We start from the raw sequence: 23,962 nt of genomic DNA on the forward strand, positions 1-23,962 counted from the left end.
TATATACACAAATCTTCTCCTTGTCTCAGCTGGGCCCAATAGGTCCTTAATTGCACTGCATAGCACTTCCAGTACTTTTCACTGGTAACAATCATTAAAAAATGTGATAGCACGTGTTGGAGTTAGACTTTGTTGAACTGCAAGCACTTACMAGATGGTTGTCACCATTTGATGTTGCTGATCTCTGATAAAATTCTATGTACTTTTCCCATGTGAAAAATGACTAAAGAGACCAGATTTCACCAGTGGGTTTCATTAGCAGCAAAAGGCTGGAAGAAGAAAGGGTATCATGTGAAGTAGATGCAGTAATGTAAGAGGAAAACAATAGGAGGTGAAAAGCTTGACAGAGGCAAATAGCAAGGAAAAGGCAGTGAGATAAATAACAAACAGCACAGTAGATCTGAAGGCCAAACATACCTGAGGCCATATTAAAGGCAAGATACTCATCTAAGCTAGACTAGATGAGTATTGATTTTAAAAGCTAAAGATAGGTCAAAATTACTAGATAAAGTCAGAGAGGAGGAAAACTCCAGGGGATWTAGCATGCCAGATCAACAATAAGAACCAACTTTACTCCCATCTATTCTAATGTGGCAGCAGGAGGTCCTAGTGTTTACAGAGATTGTAGAGTCAACATGATCTAGTGGTTAAAAGCTGACTTACATTCTTGCTCTGCCAATGAATTGCTTGGGCTTTGCTACCACCTCTCCTGGTTGGAAAAATCAAAGGCATGGAAATCAGGAGACGCAATCTGAAGATGATCTCCAGCTCTTTATATTGGTGGAGTAAAGATTTGCTGGTACATAGCTGGAGGTAGATTTTGGCTTCAGAAAGCACTCTTATTTGCTWGATATCCATGTTTAAACTAGTCCTTTAATTCTATCCTAGCTGAAAATTTTCAGTAAGCTTTTGTTTTGAGTTTGAAGGACCCATAACCACAGGAACTGGTAGGCCAAAATACACTTTCAAAACCAGGCAGATGAACAGAAGCTATGAGGGTCAGATGGAAACTGCTGAAATTATTTGCATCCCAAAGCTTTGCCCCTTTGAAGGAAAATTAAGTATTGTATCTCAAGCTTTGATAGAGAAAAGAAACGTAAGTTATCACAAACTTGTCTAAAAGCGTCTTAAGAATCATTTAGAAATAATGAACACTTCTGAAGAATTGTCCTGTTGAGAAGTTAGGAAAGTCTGAGATACAGGAATGTGAACACACAGAGGCAGAGAGCATTCATGCCTGCTTTTACTCAGGTCATTACATATTTAAATGTCAAATTTTGTTTCTTCAGAATGACATTCTCCAATAGGATTTCTTGATAGGAATTGACAATAAATGGTGAGCTACCAGGAAGAACCAAGAACCATTCATATTGAGTGTTACAGCACCATCAGTAACRGAACCGTAGAGCTGAACAGGAATTCAAGAGTCATTTATCCCTACCCATGCATGGTGCAAGGATACAGATAATATATACCCCAGGCAATGTTTGTTTAAGCTTCTCTTAAAGAATTCCAAAGTTAGGCGCCTCCACAGCTTTTTCCATGTAGTCTACTCTAATGCTTCACTTTCTTCACTGTTAGAAAGTTCTTCATAAAAAGAATATTCCRAAACAGAGTTTTTGTTTTTACATACATGAACACTGTAAACATGTTTTCCCTTTCTGGGAGCTTATATGTTGTGTTCTGTAAACCACTTGTCGTTACCAAAGTCCTCCYGTGGATACTCTTCACGTTTTCTTTCAGGGTTGGCATCCAAACTCAGACATGTTGCTCTCACGCTTTGCAAGCTATGCTTCTTTTCATACATGCTAGTATGCATTTGTTTTCTTCATAATGGTGTAAACATGTTTACTTCAGCTGGTGATCTAGTTCACTCCCCAGATCCTTTTCTGCAGAACTGCTCTCTAACCAATTGTTCCCCCTCTACTTACACAGTGGGATTTTCCCTGTCTAATTACAGTACCTTTTACTTGCACCTATTGCATTACATCCTGTTCTTTTCMGGATACTACTCCAATTTGTGAGGGTCCTTTAAAATGCTAATCCTGTCTTCCAGCATACTTCTAGCTCTTCACATCTTGGTGTTACTGCAAATTGAAGAGGCAGTCTGTATTCTGTCATTTAGGTCTTTATTGAAAATACTGAATACCATGGGGTCTAGGACTGATCAGTGCAGAATCCTACTTAATATTATCTTCCACTTTCATAGCAAAATTAAGCCTATTCATTTAGACAGTTCTCCTAAAATTTGCTTAAGAAAATGTCAGTAGAATTTGTCATTTGACTAGTGTCAAGATATGTAACATCTACTGTTTCTCCTCTGTCTTCAAGACTGATCACGTTATCACAGACTGAAATTAAACAGATGTGCTCTAACAGCTCACATTAGCTGTTACTTATCTCATTTTTATCAGCCCTGTGCATTCCAAGGCAGTAGAAAGGATGGCAGCAGGGCAGAGTCCTAGGGTGGGTTGCCAGCCTCAAAAAGCCTGTGCATAGACTTACCAACTCMTTTGAGAACTGCTAGATGTGATTTTCCAGTCTTCTTCCTTACCTTAGATTTTTGCTTGGCCTTGCCTCTTAACCTGCTTGATGGCTGAAGTATCAGTGTACTTCATTCACTGCTAAAGTCTCTCTCCTGGGAAAGCTAATTGGTGCTATGAAGTCAGAGTCTCTCTTCTGAAGGAGATACAAAGGACTTGGGAGCAGCCAGMAAGTGAAGAAGTCAGTGCTATGTACCAGATATAAAACATGTTTCTGGAGGCAGAACAGGGAGGAACAGTCAGAAWCTGTCTACAAACAGAGAGGCAGGCTGAGAAGAGGTGGACAGTGGCTTGGAAGAGGTGACGCTCTCCGGGATCTCCAAACRTTTGTGAATTCACACCTCATTTAGCATTAATCTCTCCCTACAGAGCGAGACAGTCTGTCATACAGTCTGGATTTTAATATTCTACATATTTCCCTGTATGCAGAACATACGGGCATATTTAGACCTCTTTGGTACATGGAGAGGAGTAAATGAGAGTGCCACTGGCTGAGAAGTTGTACTGTCAGTACACTTCAGTGTTCCCTTTTGATCTCATTAAGATAGTGCAGGAACTAGGAGTCAGCTGATCAGATTATTGCCAGACATTATCAAGCTGTCTATAATTAGCTTCTTGTTGGTGAGAAGCCAGGAAATCCTCTTTGTTTGCAAGCTTGGACCATAGAGAAAGAAAGGAAATATTTCATGGGAGAGATTGTTTGGAAACTGCAGATCCTAATTAGTGTCTCAGCCCTGTGGTGAAACTGTATGTGGCATTTCTCTGAAAAAGGATGCTTCTAAACATCCCATTTTGAGYAATGCTGGGTTATTTTCTTGAAAAGCCCAGCACACATGGTGCTTAGTGCAGATATGGATTCTTCACAACCTCTGTTCTGTTCCCTTGGTATCAGTTTCTTRTATTACCTTACCTTACCCAGCTCCTTTCAGTGACAATCAGGATTGAAAATTTAACACAGGTGAAAATGTAGGTTTAAAATTGGGCTGTGCCATCTGCAGGTAACCTATGCAGTCTGTACACTCAAGACCAATAACCTCAACTTCAGGAGAGACTGGATCCAATTTCATTTAGTTACATACAACATTACAAGAGTCCGGATCTTYTTATGCTGTACATTAAAACTGTAGTAGTTTAAGTCCAAGGTGACTTTTAGTCTAAGATAATCCTTTACATTTTCAGCATCATCTAATGAAACACATTTTAACCCATTTAAGAAATTAATTGTAATTTAAATTATTAACACACAGCTGAAATTTTCARTGTCATATAGTGATGATACCCCCTTAAATTCCTCCAGTGGACACYCTAAGCTCCATATGCCTGTTATAAAACACCAGTTACACAGACTGCAGTGTACTGAGATTAATGATGCATCCATCAGTGGCATGGTTAGGAGATTGCCATCTATTCCAAAAGAAACATTTTTTTCTGGGATACTTTTATTGATGATTTTGTTATATCCCAATATTTTTTCTTCCCAAACATTTAAATCAGAATAAACCTTACCACTATCATGTTTTTTCTTCTCTGAGGAAGAGCATCACCATGAAGAATGACAACTCTTCTGAAATAACAGAAGTAGTATGAGACACTCCTAGTCTGCCCTATCATTTTGAGTCTTAAAGAAATGCCAGAACAAAGCCTGCTCAATGATACATAAAGGTCTTAATCATATGTCTGAATAAAACCCTGAAGCAGTTATATCAAAGCATCAATCATGTGTTTTCCAAAATAGAACTAGAACAAGAATGTGCTCCATCTTCCTGCAATTTAAACAGATTTTAGGTGAGCTGATGGTTTCTATACTTAGGGTGAGATTRTATCAGAAAGCAAAGTATTTTGCAGGGTTAAATCATGGTTATTTCTGGGAAAGACRTTGTCAGTTTGTGAAATATACATTGCATTCATAGTGGATAGAGTACCTAGCACTTTTCTAAAGAGTAATAATCMACACATACACAGTTAACTTCCAGTGTTAGAACCAAAAGTAAATACAGTGAAAAGGACTATGCATTTCAGATTTGGACAGTAATTGATTTAGCTACTTCTCTCTGCCTGGAAACTAAACAAATGAATATATGCCTTTTTTTTTTTTTAATCACTGGATGTTGTGGAACCATTACTGATACCTTTCTGGAAGGCAAATCTAATGTACCCTGGATTTTCATTAGCTAAGAGAAGGAAAAAACGGTCATTTGGATTCAGACTCTTTTGCATATGTACATGTGAGCTGCCCAACCACATGACTATTAGTTCCTGCATAGGATGCCTGTTGCAGTCTCCAGGGGAAAATTGCGAAGGCTAGCTTTAGGGCATTGGAGATTAGTATCTCTTGGTCAATGTAACCAACACAGAAAAAGATAGTTCAGAGCAGGAATGTAATTTAGGTTAAATCATCTGCTAGAAGAGCTGTTGTGAATGCTCCTCTTTGTCCTCAGGCTAATTGCACTGTCTGCTGTGTCCTTAGCAACTTGTCCCAAACTCTTAACTTCAGCCCGTGGCCAACCCCTGTCCCCTCAATAGACCTCCTACCCACTCATACACCACTTCCCCACCCCAGCAGTTCTCTGTCTCTGTCCCAGTCTTCTTGCCTTGCAAGTGTCAGTCTTCCTATCTTTCTGTCAAAGATAGGCAACCCAGGTCATTATGGTTTCCAGTTTCTGCTCTTCTTTTTCTCTTKKGACCARTGGAGCAGTAAGAGATGTTTCTTGCCCTCTGTTTACATTTCCCAACATAAACTGAATTGTGCCCAGAGTGGACAGAATATTATATGGAATATATGGAGTATATGGATCTGAGTACCTATTTATAAGACACCTCTACTGAGTACTAGATGCAGACTGGTTTTCTTTTTGGAAAATTATCAGTTGGCCAGCTATGGATTACCCTGGGAATGACAGAAGGCACCTCCTTGACACAAATGATATCTGCCAGGTTTCAGTTTGCAGAGCCAAATGATGACAAGTCACAAGACAAATCCAAAGAGACAGTCACCAGAGATCTTTAACAAGTAAAAGATACGATGTATTTCCTTAGCTGCTTTTCAAAAATACCTGAAAATTTTGGACTGACATCTCTTCCAAAAACACATCAAAGGCAGACATTGCAYGTGGAAGATTTTAGTCCAAATACTTAGAAGTCTAACAAAGCYATAAGCAGCTGAAGTCTCTCCTGCAGAGGAAAGGCCCAGGCAATCTTAAGCATGGGCAGCACCCCAGTCTTGCCTGGGTGACAGTGAACTGCAAACATAACTGGAGTTTGTGAAATATGAACCTACAATGTAAGATATTCCTGTAGGGCAAGGGCATTTACACCTCACAGAAAAGCAGTAAATGTAATTCTTGTGATGACTAACACAATACGCTGAACACAAGGCACACACTACAGGGCAGGGATGTGCTAATGTTGTTTGCAAAAGAATTTGGCTCACTCTGTTAAATGTCCTGTAGTGTGGATAGGTCTTGAACCTCGCTTACAGTGGGAATTTAGCTACTGGTAAGTATAAACTGGGTCTGGAGGTTTGTTCTGGCATGCAGATTTACCCTCTGGTGAAAATGTAGAAAAAGCTTTTGATATTTTTGTTCAGAAACTCCATGTTAGAACCCATACATCCTGATACCAGACTTAGTTCTTTGCTCAGCCAAAATCAGAACCCAAAAGTTCGTGCCAAAGTGAGCTATTTGCATAACTGGAGAGGTTTCTCTGGTAAGATAATAACCAACAGCATTTTCAGTGAAACTTCTTGAATACTCAGAGAAGAGCTATAAAAGTGAAGAAAGCTGAAAAATATGAGGGTTTTCAGTAAGAGACTCCAGACACTTTCTTAAACAGACTATTATACAGTGATTTGATCAGAGTCTCACAGTTCTAATGCAAGCTTTTCAGGATAGCAGACAAAGGTGTAAAAAGAACAAGTGGCTGGTAGTTGAAGCTAAACAAAGAAATAAAATAGAAATACAGTGCCACTTCTTAAACAATGAGGGTAATTAACCTTTGGTTAAAAAAAGAAAAATGCTGTTTTGTATCGTTTCTCACTGGCACCTGTCTAGCCTAGATGTCTTCTTAAAAGATAATTTGGAATTCAAATAAAATTAATTCAGAGTGCAATAAAATAGAATACAAATCCTAAACTCTAGTGATTTTTCTCAAAACTTCCCACCATTGCTAACCACAGCTACTAGCAAGAGTTAAAAGGTATACATGTATTTTGACTCTACAGGTACTTTAACCTTTGTTTTGCCTAACCTGGTGCTGTACAGGACCACACGAATTAGCTCTGACAGTACCATTAGCTTCAGGTACCAGGCCTGTACAGCATCTCTCAAACTTGCAAGTGGTGGAGCTGGCTAGCATAGATTCAGTCCAGGAACTAAGAGTTTAAGACTYTTCTTATGAGGCAAAACAACCAAATTTCTTTTTTCCTTGCTTTGACATCAAAATTCAATTGGGAAGTGAGAGGAGCAGAGACCCTTAATTGGGGATAAGAGAAATAACTGTCTTTTCCCCATCCCCATAGTACAACTCACCCAATGATTTCAAAACTGCTTATTTTACAGCAAATAGAGACTCCCATCACATCGTGACATGTACAATTTTAAATATTAGCAAGGTCTTATTGCTCAAGCTCATACAATAAATTTGTAGCAGACTRAGAACAATACCCAAGTAAAATGGACTAACCATCACACACTGGGGAGAAAAAGGATACCCTAAATTTGGAGCTGGCAAAGTATAGCCACCAGATACTATATTACAACCAAGACAAGACCTATAGGAAATGGATGACCATAGTTCTGCATCTGCAAGTAAAGRGCATCCTTCTAATCCCAGAGAGCTATTAGGGATGGTACTGCATGGGATCAAACCCATTCAATTTCAAAAAAACAGAAGCAGCAGCCCTATAAGCCTCTCTTAATTTCGTTTCTTTGAGTAAAGCCTTTTTCCTCAGAAGGATTCACTAGGGACCTATTACGAACAGAGAAGCAGGGTGATGAAGTGTTTGATGTGATAAACAAACACTCCCAGACAGAGGTGTATGYGTCTGTTTAGGAAAACAACACGTCTTCAAAACAATTCTTCTCTTACAGAGGTGGGAAGTAAAGGATTCCAGGCCTCTTCTGTTTTTGACTGCTGAATTACTAACAGCTTCAGTATTTTTGTTAAATCACAGTCCATTAAGATTATTTCACTCCACCAAGAACCGAGAGCACGCACCTCTAAATATTTATAAGGGAGATGCTCCCTTCAGTTTCATTTAGAACAGTCACTTCAAACACTGGCTCTCCAAATGGCAAATTCTTTCGACATAACTGTTTCCTGCACATCCATCTGCTCATTCTGTTAAGATAAAAAAGTGTTTATCCTACTAGCCAYGTGGTACTGACTCCTCTCTGCCATGTGCATTAGTTACTAGGGATGCTTGTTAGTGGAATCTTTGCTGTGAATGTGAGTCGCAGAAAGAGCTCCTGCATATTCAGGAGCCCAGGTTGGTTTRTGGAATTAGCAGGATCTGCAGGACTTCTTTATCTGAAACCGATTTGTGAAGCAAGTTCAATATGAAATGATAGAGTTAATATACATCAATATGAATAATCTAACTGCCTGTCATTTTCACAGTCATTTCTGTGACTGTAACTGGAAACACCAAGTAGTAAATAAACAGACTGAAATCCCCCTCTAATTGCTCTGAAACGTAGTTTCATAGAACGTGAAAGGCTGGATCAGATTGGCAGTGTGTAGAAAGCTACTGCGACTGCTGTACATGCTGCTGGTCAGTGRATAAACAAAGGAATCCAGTTTCCAGGGCTATAAAGCCAGCAATAAATTTGAAGATCCTTTTTTTTTTTTAATAGCTTTGAAAAATGAAGAAAAACAAGGCACAATCATTTCTAGCTCCATTAGAAATGAAGTGAGAAAAATCAATGTTTGATGAATAGAAAGGGACAAATTTGAGGTAAGAAAATGCTACTGAGCTTGTAGAATTGTGTGTGTTTTCTGACAGGCAATCAAATAGCTAGCAGCCAGGCACTTTTGAAAAACCTATGCATTTAATGGCAGGTGCTTTTAAAGTAGATTGAAARTCCATAATTAAAACAAATGGGACAAGGATCTTTTTAGCAGCTAGGTTGCTTTTCAACCAAATATACCAGCAGCAAGGCTAATTCTGCAGTCCTTGCTCATCACATCTATCTCATCAGTTCCTTAGTGGGTAATAGCCTGTTGATGATTCTTTCCATTTAGCTATTTAAGCTTTAAATAAGTACTTGAGTTAGGAATGTATTCTGTGGTAACTGATCATAGAATCTTGGACTAACTTAGTGTGGAAGGGATCTCTGGAGGTCAAGACTAGCCTTTTGCTTATGAAGTGTAAAGGGAGGTACAGAGAAGCTACATGGCTTACTTTAGGGGTACAGGGGAAGGGATCAAGAACTGCATTGAAATCTTGACCSAGCATATCTTCTCAGCTGCAGGCTGCAGTTACTATGCAAAAAATAAAGTATGGCTGTTCATTAGTGACATCTGAACTGTATCAACTTGGATTGCCAGGAGCAGCAAATTTCCTTGCCAGAGATGCACTGAGTAACACCACTTGCCATGGGAGATTTCTCTCCATGCCCTGGCACTTAAAAATGCCACCTTCTGAGCTGATCCTTGCAGCGTGCTGACGCCCCCCCCCCCAGCCTCTCCCATATCATTTAATTCCCAAATTTGTCTTGGGTTGCAGCACCAGAAAGGCATGTTGACAACGTAGCTTTCTTCGTTTCTCCAAAATCRTGACTGCAATGCATCCTATTCTTCCTAGTGTTCCCCAAGATCCTTCTTCATGCCCAACAAGCATAAAGAAGTTTCTCCTAGCAGAGTAAGCACCACAGTAAGCCATGGAGGTACTTCCAGCATGCTCGTTTATGAAGTCCAGGGATTTCTGTCTCCTGTTTAAACTCACTACCAGCAAGGGTGTTGCTAGTTCTTAGTGAAGACAAAGCTGCAAARCCTGTCTCAAGGAACTCCCCTTTCCCCCTATGTCACTCCTAGTTGTGGAAAACTCACTGGAGATTTGTGTTAGCTCCTTGACATTTATGCAAGAATTCCCCTTCGGAACATAGAATCCTTAACATGCTATTTTTTCACAGTTGTTTACTTTTTTCTTTATGAAGTCAGCTGAACTGACCTCTTGTGATGAACTTTTATTGAAATATTTGCAAAAAACACACAGCCTAGCACATTCCTTTTTGCTGTGCTGTAGCTCCAGGTGCCTGTTTGCTAGCAGCACATTGCAGCAGAGCAGAGTCCTTTGTTACTTCCTTTAGCAAAGCTTCACATAGGAACTCTTGGATAAAAGGCATTTACATATTATCTGTAAATCTAACAGCCTTGGATCATTAAACCCATTACAGAATTTGATCAAATTAAGTCTCTTTTCCCTTGTCTATTCATTTGGTCACCTTTTTGCTCTTTCCTGAGATCCAGCCCTCAGTCTGACAAGCAATGTTACTACAAACACAAAGCTAGTCACTGCCATCAGACTGTATGGAGTTCTAGTTCTGTGGAGGGACGTTTACATTCTTGCTATCTTCCCCACAATCTCCCAGAACAAACAATCCCTTCATTCTGGAATGCCAAAAATAAAAGCATTGGTATTTAAACTGTGAACAATTGAATTTGGGAATAAATTATATGACTGCAGCTCTTTCTGAATCATGAATCTGAGTCATTTCCCTCACCTAAGCTGTTCTCTTCCCAATGCAGATTGCTGGAGTGGGGAGGAATACAGCAGTAACATTTCCTGTTCTGTCTCTCTCCCCGTTCTCATCTCTTGCAGCCTGCCTGCTCCAGGCTGAGCTGGTGAATTATGAACGTGTCAAGGAGTACTGCCTCAAAGTGCTTCAGAAAGAGGGAGAGAACTTCAAGGCACTCTATCGATCAGGAGTTGCATTTTACCACCTGGGTGACTTCAACAAGGCACTCTACTACTTGAAAGAGGCAAGAGCCCGCCAGCCAACAGGTATGGGGAGTGCAAATGTGTCTTTATATTGAGTACTTTCACATTTTTTTTCACTAGGCTTTGTCTGTGGTTTGATTTCATTGATTTCCACAGGGATGAGTATGACTCATTGTGTCCTTAGTCGTACTTCTCTTTAAGAATTCTCTAGTAGTGCAGGTTTGCAATGACAGTGCCTAAAGATGTTAGGTATTAACTACTGCAGAAACTGCAGCAGAACCTGGAAGATAATACCACTGCTGAAATGTGGAGGGGATTCTACCTCTTTCCTTCCCTATTTTATTTTTGAAGAAGAAAGCAGGACGGAAAAGCATGCATCTCTAACATTACATTTCCAGAATCTTCAAGAACATTTTTTTTTCCCGTTAGCAAAACCAGGAGACTATTTGTAGTCTCTGACAGTCATGCCTTCCACCATCTCTTTACTAAGGAATGTTTTTCTTTGATCAAAGACATCAAAACTTATGCACAAACATTTGTCAGAAAATATGCTTCAACTTTTACTATGAAAAAAAGCCACTTCCCCGTTCAAGTATCTCTCATCCATGTGTCTAAAACAATAGAAATGATTTTGGGACCAGATACAAATTATATATTCAAACAACTTAGCCTTGCCAAATCAGCTAGCTTTATGCCGATCAACCCAAATTCAGAAGGGGAGTAGAAAGTAGCAATGCAGAGACAGTGCTTTTATTCTCCAAGGACTACAGAACTCCCTAATAGGGAGATAAAGCCACACTGTTTTTTAAATTATTTCTGTTAAAACAAAGGACGCTTATAATAGTCAAAGAAAATTTAAAGGATTATGAGAAATTTAAATAAAAGCAAYGTGCAAATGAAACCCCACAGAGTATCTCTTCCATCTGCATCTGAGAGTGGAGAGGTATGAACTCAACATGAAAACAGGCGGGAATGTGGCCCCTGGCAGAGGCAGAGGACCTGGTGTTCTTTGAACCAGAGGAGGCAAAGGAGGCTGGTAGAGCTGGCTCTGCTTTATGTCCTACAAGGATTGGCCGTGCTGGTTTTCTGAGGTGCATGTATCCTGAGGAAGCATCAGGCAGGGTGCACTTAGAGGTGTACTGAATGCTGGGATTTCATTGCTCTTCCACCTCCCATAAGGCTGCCTGGTTCCATCTGCCATGCTTGGCCCAGGGCTCCGGGCAGTCTGACAGCACAGCTGCGCGCACCACACTGGCTCAGGAAATGTGCTTAAAAGCTCAGTTTAGCCTATTTAGTTTACAGTATGCCCTTCTGCTTTCAGTCCTTGCTGGAGCTGGGAAATGGAGAAGCTTATGCAAAAGAACGGTTGGAGGAAAATACAAAGTTATTCTAACCTTGACGTTCTGACTAGGCTCAGATGTGCATTTTAATTGAACTGCTTTGTTTCCATTTTTATAATACGTATTTTTTTTTGCTATTTTTCCCTCACCAGTGATAGCATTTATTTGGTGTCCCTTATTGCTTCTTAAAATAAACACTAATGTATTCAACAGCAATAGCTTCAAATACCACAGCTTGCTGCAAAGACATTCCAGAAACTGTCTCTGAAGGCCCATAATGTAGCCAAAAAACAGTTCTGATGTTCAATTTTGCATCACAAACCCTTCCCTATTCTTGTTACATCATATRGAACCATCGGTCTGCTCTAAGCTTTAAGATTATTGAAACTTAACGGGATTTGGGGGAAAGAAAGGAATACGTACRGTAAGAAAGTATGGGGCTGTTAATACACAGCAGAAGGGATTGAGTAACGCTAACAAGCATTACAATGTGACCTGGAAGYACTCAGTTTCCCCAGTTTCAAAGTTTTTAATCTGCAAAATATGACCATCTTTCTTTATATGATGTTTCGCTAGGCTCACTGGTAAAACACTTGGTTATTATTACAGTCATGTTCTGTGTGTTCTCTTTTTCTAATAAGGAATGTTTTTGGCACAAATCACTGGCAGCTACTCTCTTTGGTTGGAGGAATTTTAAATAGTAAAGAGGAATTAGCTAGCAAAGGGTTTTACTGTGCTGAAGGCCTGTTAGCGCAGCAAGTCCCTGATGGCTATTTACTGTTTGTCAAACGTAAGGGTTGGATTTAACTTGATTTCTTACTCTACCTCCAAACAAAATATCACCAAAGTAGATGGAAAATACATGAGATAATTGTATAACACTCCTTACTAAGGAACATCTTGCAAATAGAGAGGAAAGCCGCTTTTAAGTTGTGCAAAGYGTACATGCAACGTTCCAGTACATAACAAAGTGAACTTTCACAGCCAAACATACACCTTACCTTCAAGCCTTGTTCAGTTTGTTCCCACTGATCTGGCCACATCGTCAAGGTAACTACTTACTGGATTTGAAAATGGACTATTTGTTGACCTGGTAACATCAAACACCAACAATTAATCTCTGTTGCCCCTGCTCTGAAAACTCATATTCCAAAATRCAAGCCAGATTTCCCATGCTGCGTACAGCAGCCTCACAATTAAGCCTAAAAGCTGGCTTCCTGAGCACTTGTGACTTAGAGGTACYGAGAACTAAAATCAGCTCACAGTATAGCTTCATGGCACATAAACAACTATACCAAAGCTAAAGGGAGAAGCACAAATAGCCCTTAAAACCACAAGAGGCCACTCTGTGTGGGGGCACAAACACAATCCTAGGAGCCAGTAAGTCCYTGTATAAGTTCAACCCAATCACCTGAGTTGTCCTTGCCTATGATTCCCACATCAGTGAAAGGGGATCACTTCTTCCTCACTGAGAGGTTAGGATCACCTTTTCATTAAAAACTTATATTTAGCTTTGAAATACTCCTGYAGACAGGGCTAGAATGGTACAGTATTATTTGGTGAAAAAGACTTGAGAAAGACAAGGCTCCATTTCTTCTATAAACAAAGTTCTATTAATTATTTTTCTTCAGTAAAACAGTGGCTCTCAAAAAGAAGCCAAAACATGTCAAAACTTGCTGGGGAGATTTTTAGCTAACCTGCAATAAGAGCTTCTCCTGCCTTCTRTTGGGCTACACCTTGTTTTACTCCTGGCTCCCCAGGCATGCGGAAATCTCCCAGGTGAGGGAAGTTGTGCTATAAGCAGCTACCTCCCTCACACTCACACTAAAAGGAGCTGGCAACCTTTCATTGCCTAATTATATATTGAACCCCATCTCTACACACCCTTCTTGGCCAGCATCAAGTCCCTGCAGGCTGAAACAGTTGTGATTTCCTGACATGCCTACTCAATTATCACTTATCACCTGCACTGGGCAAGCACTCAAAGTGAGAAAGGATGCATACCCATGCTGTAATCCATCAAATCCTGGAAGAGTAAAGGACAGAGAGATTTCAGTGAGGGGCAGGCAGTACAGCAGGATTCTGGATTTGCATATGATCTCTGCTTTTCCAGAACTGGGAATTAGCCCCCTTCCTGGCATGCTCACTGATTTTATTTGGTGTCTAAACTTCAGAGCCAGTCCTCAGTTAAACTTCTTCACTTCTGGAAGTTGTTTAACTAAAWCTCAATTCCAGTTTAGAAAAATCTCTTTTAAAGTTTGTTAGACTAGTATGAAAGGCTGGTGCATTAACAGCCCAGRAGGCTGAAGCACTGTCTAGCACAAGCAATAGCAGAACTTCTTGTCCTCATTACAGATGTCCCAAGCAGGACAAGTAACTTCATCACTGAATCGCACCCTCTGAACTGAATAGGAGGATGCAGCTGAGCCTGCAGCAGGGAAACACATCTCACCAGAGACAGCTTGAGAAGTCACAGCATTGCCACAGCCCATAGCTACCCCATTACACATTTGCTGAGAGCTCTGTGGTAAGGGAAACTGAGCTGTGTCCTGTAGTCTCAGCTCTGACTGAGGGCACATCRGGGGTTTCCCCTTCTCATTTTTACAGAAAACTTTGCATCGATAGCTCCATCAGTGGATGCAAAACCCACACTTGCTAGCACTGGACATCATTASCAATTGCTTGCCCTTCTCTTTGCAAGCTCAACCACTTCTCATTTCCCCAGCTGGTGTGGGGAAAGGTACTGGCTGGATGATGCCAAGATTGCCAGTGCCCTTTGAATTGGTTTCTGAGCATCTCATGATTTAGATAGACTAAGTTGGCCCTAGTTGGCCTTCTGATTAAGGCTGTGAACAAAGAACCATTTTTACATTATTTACCAATGAAAATGGGTTTTTTTTTGCTTGCTTGCTTCCAATACCACATAGCTTTTGCCACTGTGTGGATACCATGCAGGTGGAAAGTCATCCTCATGATAGTACATTAACAGGATTCAAGGGCATCCTAGACAGGATAGACAAGGTAGTATGCAGCCTACAGCATATGACAAAAATGCAGATATGGACTGTTGTGGTGGAAGGATTCCCAAATATGAGCTTTAAGGAGAGCAAGATTATGAAAAGAACATGAAGGAAGCCCTTCCAAATTCAACTTATCATGGAAAAAATTAAGAAGGGTTGAATAGGATGTAAAAGGAATAGCAAGGCAAAAAGTCAAAGCGTAGATATATGCAAGATGCTTGTAGGGCCTTGAATATAGGCACAGAGAAGGAAAGCCAGTGGAGGAGCTGTTCCAGAAGAACAGGCAGGGATGACCTGGATAGTTGGAACTGTGTGTATTCAACTGTGGTGATCATGAGTRACCAAGGAGAAGGCAAAATCTGGCTGAGGCAAGGATGTGAGCAACAGAGAGAGAATTAGCTCAGAGCAGACCAGGTCCTCAAAAAACAGAGCGGCGGGGTTTGATTCAGAGCCTCTTCCTACTTGGGCTGTTCCTGAAGGCAGTGGGAGTCATGCTACTCCCAGGGAACACAAGATATGTAGGTGCACATGTGGCAATGTGTCTTTCAAAGGTACTTGTAACCACTGTATGTGTATGTGTGTGCTTTTCCCCTGCAGATACCAATGTCATACGATATATCCAGCTGACAGAGATGAAGCTCAGCAGATGTTCCCARAGAGAGAAGGAAGCCTTGTGAAAATGAGGCTGCTTCAGCTGAAGTGTCCACAGGGGAACATTTCCTTCCTAGAAGCCCATTTGGTGGATTTTCCTGTTTGCTCTGCCTCATCCCCATCTCCATCCATTCATCTTTTCCTTGCTCTTCATTGAATCCCAGTTCTGAAAGAAGAAACTCAGATGCTGGATATGGCTGCTTGCCAGCCGTAGTTATATCCCTTCCCCTTTTCAGGAGAGCACAGTGGCTACACCCAGCCTTGTTCCAAGACAGTGTCACACAGGTGGTGTAGGCAGTGCTGGGGACCTTTCTGGTCCTGAGCTGACTGCTTATTACCTTAGGGAAGCAACCCACAGACAACTGCTTCCTGACCAGGCAAGTTGGAGACAAACAGTTTCTATTGTGAGTGATCACTGGAGCTTGGAAGAGCTCAGAAACCAAGAAAGCCACTGATCATTTTGCAGGTGGTAACAAATGCCTTTTTACCATCAGTGCCCTCTGCCTGCTTCTCCAGTGCTGTGTCACCAGTCTCCAGTGAGAGCTCACATGCTCCCAGTTTAATGTCAGTGAAACTGTTTCTAAATATCCTCTTAATGAAAGCACAGAGCACCCTACAATGCCCCTGAAGAGCTGTCCCAGTGCCAGAGGAGAAGGCTGTGGGGGGTACCACGAGATACTGAACAGACTGTGAAAGCACGGTGTACAGAATGAGGGAAAACTGTGAAATAATTCATTAAAGGCAAATAAAARTTATGAATAGGCATCTATTCCAGGCATTGCTTTTAGAAGGGACCTCCTGGGATCCCAGTATCCAGAAAGGCAACATGGTCTAGTGGGGGCAGCATGGGGTGGGGAGGAAGGAATGTCTCCATTCTTATATTGGCTCTGCCAATGCCTTGCTGTGTGGTCTTGGGCAAGTCACTTAGCCTCTCTGTGCCTCAGTTTCCCCATCTGTACACTGGGGATAATAATACTTCCCTACCTCGCAGGGGTGTTGTGAGGATTTATTAGTTAATGTTTGTAACATTATAGTGATGTACAGTGCTAAGTATTATTAGTACATTGGATTGAGGTCTTGATTCTCCCACCTTCTGTTGGTGCTTCCTGTGTCCTGTTTCTTCTTTTCAGGAGAACACGCTGCTGAACATGAGCAGGGCAGAATCAACATCTTTGGAGCCTATTTCAGCAGTCCATAGGGTCTGTTTAGGCCTGTTCCAACAATCTGATGACGTCTAAGAGTTAAGGCTCCTTGGCTCAAGGGTCCTTTTCTGAAACCGCCAGTAATGGAATCAGAAAGTGACACAAACTCCTCTCCAGTGTGACACACTTCTGCCCTACAGTGGCCCACATGGGACTGCTCCCAGGTGCAGGGTAAATGTGAGTGATCCCAACTCATGGTGGTCAGTGTAAAGTGAGTATGCCCAGAGATACTTCACTTAGCCCTCCACTGAAACATGGAAACTGAAACATAGAAAGCAGAAAGTTGAACATAGAAGGTTCAGTCAAGTGCTTTGTGTTTTGGTCCCAACGGATGTGGTGTCTGCAGACAGTTCACTATAGCATCTCATTCCAGCTGTGGTATCTTGCCACATTTTTTTTCTGCCCMAAAACTGAAAGAGTTGATAAAGAAACACCAAGAGAAAAGGTAGATCTTTATCATGGTGTCTTTTAAAAAAATGAAGTTATGTTCTTTAGTTCAGGGACACATCCCGTCCACAGTAGGGATAGAGGAGAGACTATCCTGAAGTATTGCCTAAGTCTCTGAGGTAAGATGGATCCMCATCAGCTGTGTGATGTTCATATCTGGGACAGCACCAGGAACTCGTGTTCAGCAGCTTAGTGGCTGTGCAGGTACTGTCAGGGAAAGGGTTGGGTATTGGAAGCAGCACGATCACTCTTTAGATGGCCCAGAGTTCATACAAGCACCTCTGCCCACCACTACCCATGGCTAAGCAATGAATGAGGCTATAGCTGGTGATAGGACAATGTTTAGTTTAAGGACAGAGAGGACAAATGAGAGAAGTTCTGTAAATGACCATTAACTAAAATAGAGAAACGAGTAAGACAGAGGTGGTTTTGATTGCACTTAAGATGTATATGGTACTGTATAAAGCACACAGATAATACGATTCTTCTTCTCAGGTACATGTAGACTTCCATGTCCTAAATACATCACAACACACAGCAAATTCAAGTAGAGATGACTCCCCTTTATTTCATATTACTGATAACAGTTCACTCCCCAGCTGCATGTTTTGTGTTACTTGGGGGTGAAATAAGGATTCATCCTGCAGGCCATGCAAGAGGAAAGGACACTGTCCACACAAGCAGTCTCTGCCCCAGGAAAGCTCAGGTAAGCAGGAGCAGGCTTGTCACTCATGACCTCAGTATGAGAGAAAGGGCATTTTCCAGTCATTGGGGATATATGTCCATGGCTTTTCACTTTGCCTGCAAAACAGTCTCTGGTCTAGCAATGGCCACAATGACATGCTGTCACCCCATCAGTGCCATGTATGTGTTAATGCAGAGGAGTACACTCCAAGATACAGCCTCCTCAGGTCTCAGCCTCCCTCCTCCAGGGGCMCTCTAAACTGTGAGGAAAAGTGGGAAGTTTGTGCATGTACACATGGACAAGACCTCAGAGGGTCTCTAGCGAATACACAGTAACCTATTTTCTGCCTGAAATGTTTGCCCTTACATACATTCGTGATGAGGATAACTAACCAGTGCACACTCACAGGAGAGGCTGGAAGCAGAAGGTTACCAAAGAGAAAACAGATTCAAGGACTCTTTTGCCAACTATGTAGTGATTATGTTTTTTTCACAGTGACTCAGAATCTGGAGAAACATGGACAAAACTCTAGCTGGAGGCCCTGCACATCTCAACGGGCAAGACAGTAGCAATGCTACCAAAGCCAACAGACTTCCTGTGGAYGGTGCTTTCCCCACAGAGGCCAGCCAGGCCTTGCATTATGAGCCATCCCAGCACAGTTTGCAGTCTAATTGGAAAGGTGATGTGCAGGCATATCACCACCTCTACCACATGTGTTGAGGGAGTGTGGAAGAGCRTTAGAAAATTCCTAAAACTCTGACATCCAGCACAGGAAGGGGCTCTTCAGCTGTAGAGTAGTAAGACCTTAAAAGAACATGGGCAAATCTATCTCTTGGCCACTGCTGAATTTAAGAATACACAAAGGAGAAACTGGTGGYTTCATCCAAGAATTACACTACCAGGAAACTTCTAAAAGAATGAAATAAAGATCAGCCATAAAGGGGAAAACCTAGTATCAAGACCTCAGAAATCTTACTATGGGCAGGTGAAAAAAAACAGTCCATGATCCTCCATATACATTGGTGAAGCAGTAGGCTGTAAAGTGCACTTACAAGAACTAACAACTGCTCCTGCTGTTAGGTCCTAGGGTTATTTTATAATCACTAAAAGAAACATTTGAAGAGGGGCTTAGCTAAGTGCCATACTAAGAACCTGGTCCAATTTCCTGTACAACTAGTGGACTGTTCTTCAATATAAACATGGATTTTTTTTCTTAGGGGATTGGGGCAAGAGTAATCTAAATTTGAGCAATGGGGCAGAAAGAGAGAATTARGACTTCATTAAATATTCATCATAAAACACATGAAGCTAGGTTGATAAGTAGGAGAAGGGAGGTGTGCTTCTGCACCAAGAAATGGGCTAGTTTCTGAAAGCAAAAATGTGTTGGCTAGGCTGGCATAATGATAATCACATCTCACATCAGTAAGAAGGTCGAGACCCATGTGTCCATCAAGAGCCTCAGAGTGTAATAGAGTTGCACGCTTCTTCTAGTGAGCAGTCCTTAACAGCTGGCCAAGGAGGTGTGGGTAGAGGACTMTCCCATCCCACTTAAGATACCAGCTGCTGTTGTAAGGAGTTGTTTACACCATGGAAAGACAGAGAAGGACACTCTGTTGGCAGTGGTGCTGGTCCACTACAAATTGGAGGTATTTCTCTGTGAAGCAATCAAATGATAGTATAAGACTACACATCCTGAAAGCCAAAACAAGGATATGAGGCTCCAGCTCAGCTGCACGGTTGTGTTTGTATTCCCCCAACATGCAGAATGTAGGAGGAATGAGCACAGGCCCAACCTGGCACCTGGAGTATTAACTAACCTAGAGTACTAACCTCCAGTTACCTAAAGCTAAACTGTCTCCAGTGCAGTGAGAATAACTGTACATACCCCAGGCAGATGTGCATACAGCTGACACCTTGCAAAGGCAAGACAYAGTTGTTCGCATTTCACCCCTTCACACAAAGTACTAACTTGAAGTAGGTCCGCTCACTCATCACATATGAAAAGAGGAGGAACAAAATGGCATGGCAGATGTTTGGCAGAGTAGCAGGAAGGCTGACAGCAAGCAAGAGCTGAGGGCAAAAWGAGAGACAGCTGATCATGGGATGCAAATTACAAGCCAAATCCAGGCTCACGGATAGAATGCGAATTAAACTAGAAAAAAAAATGACCAAAAGCAGGAAGAAAGGCATAGCYGAACTATTTGCAGTTAATAACAAGATCCAGTTTTAACTGGCAGAATACACAGCGGGAAGAAGGGCAGTAAGATTAGAGGTGATTTTCCAGCTGGAGAGGGAAAAAGAGGAGGAGACTTCCTTCCTCCAGCACAGTGATTTTTTGAAGTTTCAGAAGGAGAACACAAACACATGCTGGCTGCAGAGTTTTTCCACTCTGGTGGAAAAGTGGTGATGGTTATGTGTTAACCATCACAACTGGTAAAAGCAGCCTGACAGCCAGGAAAGCTATGCCTACAGCAACTGTTCCTGGTAGTGGTTGAGGTGAGGAATCAGGAAATAAAGAGACTATGTACTGCCYAGGAAACTACCTTGTTACCTGAGGTCCATACCCGCTCTCCCTCGCCTATGGAAAAATTCTGTTGTGTTACGTGAGCAGACAAGAGGGCAAGCGGGAGAGGCAGAAATGAGGCAGTACATAAAGAAACTCAATACACTTTTTCCTCCCTCTTCCTAGCACAACGAACTGTACAGGAGCAATTCACTAGATGAACTCCAGATCTCTTTCACTTACTGATATGTGAAGCCATTTAATAAATTGACACATCCACCACCAACTGGAAGGAGAAGACAGTATTTCTGAATTCTCCACATCTGTTTTGCAGGGCTGCATCTGCCTGATACAGCAGGGAGCACCGTGCTGCTCCCTGCCTCAGACAAGCCCAGGACCTGCTTCTTGCCTGCTGCTGCGGTGCATGCACATGGACCAAAAAAGCAACCACATTTTTATCTGTGTAGCAAAATTACATTCATGCTGAGTGGGAAAAAAAGACCTGGCTGTAGCTGTGAGCTCAGTGTGCTGCAGTATTCAACTGTGGCAGCACAGAATGGAGCTGCATTGCAAGAAAGGCTGATTTCACAGGCCCTACCCGGAGCCTTTCTCCTTCCTTGGTCACCAGCCAGGCTTTATAAATAGTTGCAGCTCTGCAATAACTTTCATAACTTTTTGTTTCCTTCCAGAGGGTTCCTCTTCACTCTGYTTTGCCCTCTGGAGAGTGTGAATCCAGGCAAGCTAGTCACTGCCTCTGGCAAATAACCATGGTTGGTGAGGAAACAACCTGTAAYGTAGCCAGTTGGAACTGGCAAGGGAATTAGGCAATAGTAAGATGAACTTGGCACTGGCATTGTGGAGCCAACACCAGTTCTCGTACGAATAGTACTGCCAGATCTTCACAACTGCAAGTGCTCAGGCTCCTGTTACGCATCTCTCTGAAACATGGCACTCACAAGAGTTCACGGTTGCCTACCACAGCCTAGAGAAGCAATGGATGATCAGCTCACCAGTGTCTTCTATTTGTTATTATGTGATTTTTCTCCTGAGAGTTGACTTAACAGAAGTGTATGGACTTATATTGTCTTGTATATCGCCCAGATCTACAAATCAAAACTGTGCTTCATTGGAAACAGTACATTTTCTGTATCAGACTCCAGCTTACCTCAGTCCTGTACAAGATCTGGTACTAACTACTGTGAAATACTGACATCTGAAATTCAAAACATGGGCACTGAAGATGGCAAAAAACCCTTCATATAAAGAACTCTACCAAAAAAAAATCACTTCCGTGGAAAATAAAAAGACCTGGTTACTATTAATATAAGCTGGAATTTGATATGAAACCTTTTGAAGTGATTCCTTAGTCTCTGTGTGTGTGTGCATCCACGCAAGTGCTCAACAAGGAGGCTGCAGGGAGCAGCAGAGAGGCCCTGAGGGCAGAACTGTACATGGCAGAGCCGGCTCAGACCTTGTGAGACTCCCACTCCATCTCGCAGCAGGAACTGCTCTACCTCCACCGTTCTCGCCGTGTTTTTACTGATTGCCAGTAGCGGAGACCTTAGTATCTGCCTCAGCAACCTGTTCCAGCGCTCAGATCTGTTTGCTTTTAGAAGTTTTTTCCTAAAGTTTACCTGAGATGTTGTCCCCTCTCCTCAGATGGATGTAAAGCTGCGTTTCCTGCCCTGTTCTGAATGGGTTGCAAAGCAACAAACATGTGCAGGATTGCGGGCTCAAAAAGCATCTTCCAGGCCACCTTGCAGCAGTGGATGGATACACAACTGTGGTCTTTTAGAGAAACGTTCCCTGCTGTGTTCAGCAGTTGTGCCCRTCTGTGCCATACACCAGAGAAGACACCGCTTGACCTTGGTGTTTCTTAATCAAGGTGAAAAGCTCCATAGCTTGACAGTCAGAAATGTAGCCAGGCTCTTTTGTTTCTCTGACAGCTATTTGTCTCCTGAGCACTGAGCAGACACTGRGCAGCGGAGAACGTCGTTTCCTGAGGGGTGAGACTATTTCAGACCTTAAAGTCATCAAGAAGAGACTGCTCTGTTCTTAGCCAGCAGGCGCACAGCAGCACGCGGCCTCGCTATCTATCGGCAAGTGAGAAGAGCACCTGCAAATGCTCACTAATTCTGTCTTATGCTACTACCAGACAAAAACTACCTGACAAGTGTAGATTTTAATCTAGACATGTTGAGCACGCATGTGAATCCATTCATCAGACTGGAAATTTAGCTTCCCGAATTTTTGAATAGCACGTGAAAATTCAAGTAATTATAGTAAAGATGAGGAGCAATCCAAGGAGAGAGGAGGAGAAATAGGGAGTATATGGTATTAGTGAGTGGATTTGGCTGGTGAAAAAATGCTTGTCTCAGATTTGTGCTGTGAGGATTTTGCTTTAGACTCCAGGMTTCATGTAACTCTGATGTTGAAAATTCCTCAAAGTTTATTCTGGCCCCRATTCTGTCTTGGGGTGACCCCCCAGCTCAGCTCCCTTGATTCTGGAGTTAGATCCATGTCCTGCTAGAGGGACCTAAATCCACTCCRAAAGGCGGAGTAAGCTTAACAATCACTTTAGTCAGAAAAAAAAATCACTTTTTAAAACAAAACTAATATTTTTGGATAGCTGGAGAAGCAGCAAAAATCTTGAGTTGGTATAGCATCCTGAGAAAGTGCTGGAGTGCAGAGTAAATCCTATTCACATTTTGTTTCTTTAAAGCCTTCCCTATGGGGCATTACTGTTAAAAGTTAGTATCCAGTCACTGACACTTCTCCAGTGTTTTCAAAAAAATGTATTTCTCTGTGGTAATTGATATTTCAAATCCCAAAGGGCTATTGTGTTCCAAAGTGGACAATGCAATGTAAATAGCTGTAACACCATCCTCTCTTTCTCAGACACCATTTAAAAGCCTTAAAAAGAGTATACAGTAAGGTGAGGAGGCCAATATATGTGCAGTGAATATAAAAAAAAATCACCAAATACTTCCTCATTCTCCACAACACTAAAATCCCACTGATTCATACTGGAAAGGCATGTCGCTCCCTCACCTTTGAGGAGCAGAGAAAGAGAAGGAGAACTGGAGCGGGTGAGGCGCAGCTGCTGAGAGCCGGAGCGGAGGTGACTCATTTGAAATGAGAGCAGAGCAAATGTTTGGTTACCAATTACTGCTCTAATGAGTTCCCAGTTCTGCTGGCTTTCATTTGGCCATGCATCTGCATGGCACTCACATAACTGCCCACATATGCTCCCTATGGAGGGAGAGGAGGAAGAAGAAATTCAAAGGGAATTGCAAGCTTCTTGAATGTGAAAATTATCTGAATGAAAAGTCGCAAAAAAAGGAATCAAAGCAGATTCAATTCATGGCCTGAGATCCTGTCTGGGTCAGAGAGAAGAAAGATAGAAGTTGGGGGCTGCCAGGAAGAGTTAAGAGGAAAAGTCTGGAGAAGATTTTTAATGAGAGTAACTCTAAATAGACAGTTCAGGTGGGAAGATGAATAGAAGAGAAAGTGAGACAGATACCTGGTAACCTGGAAGTCTTAAGGGTTTACTTTCAGCGACCAGCAAGAGTAAGGGTGTGCTTTGACTCCCGTAGAGAGGAGGTATTTTTGGAATAGGAGCCACAACAGGG

General features: G+C 41.9%; 1 protein-coding gene across 1 annotated transcript in view; it reads left to right on the plus strand.

Moving 5' to 3' along the window:
* The window catches only part of TTC9 (tetratricopeptide repeat domain 9), a 28,932-nt gene extending 12,350 nt beyond the window's left edge, over window positions 1-16,582 (plus strand). The window contains exons 2-3 of the mRNA XM_085323337.1: window positions 10,363-10,545; window positions 15,440-16,582. Coding sequence (XP_085179463.1) covers window positions 10,363-10,545; window positions 15,440-15,519 — 263 coding nt within the window. The 3' untranslated portion in view covers window positions 15,520-16,582. The remainder of the gene's footprint in view (window positions 1-10,362; window positions 10,546-15,439) is intronic.
* The last annotated feature ends 7,380 nt before the right edge of the window (window positions 16,583-23,962 follow it).

The sequence above is a fragment of the Rhea americana genome, unplaced genomic scaffold, assembly GCF_003343005.1.
Source record: "Rhea americana isolate MKP2758 unplaced genomic scaffold, rheAme1 scaffold_84, whole genome shotgun sequence".
Taxonomy (NCBI): domain Eukaryota; kingdom Metazoa; phylum Chordata; class Aves; order Rheiformes; family Rheidae; genus Rhea; species Rhea americana.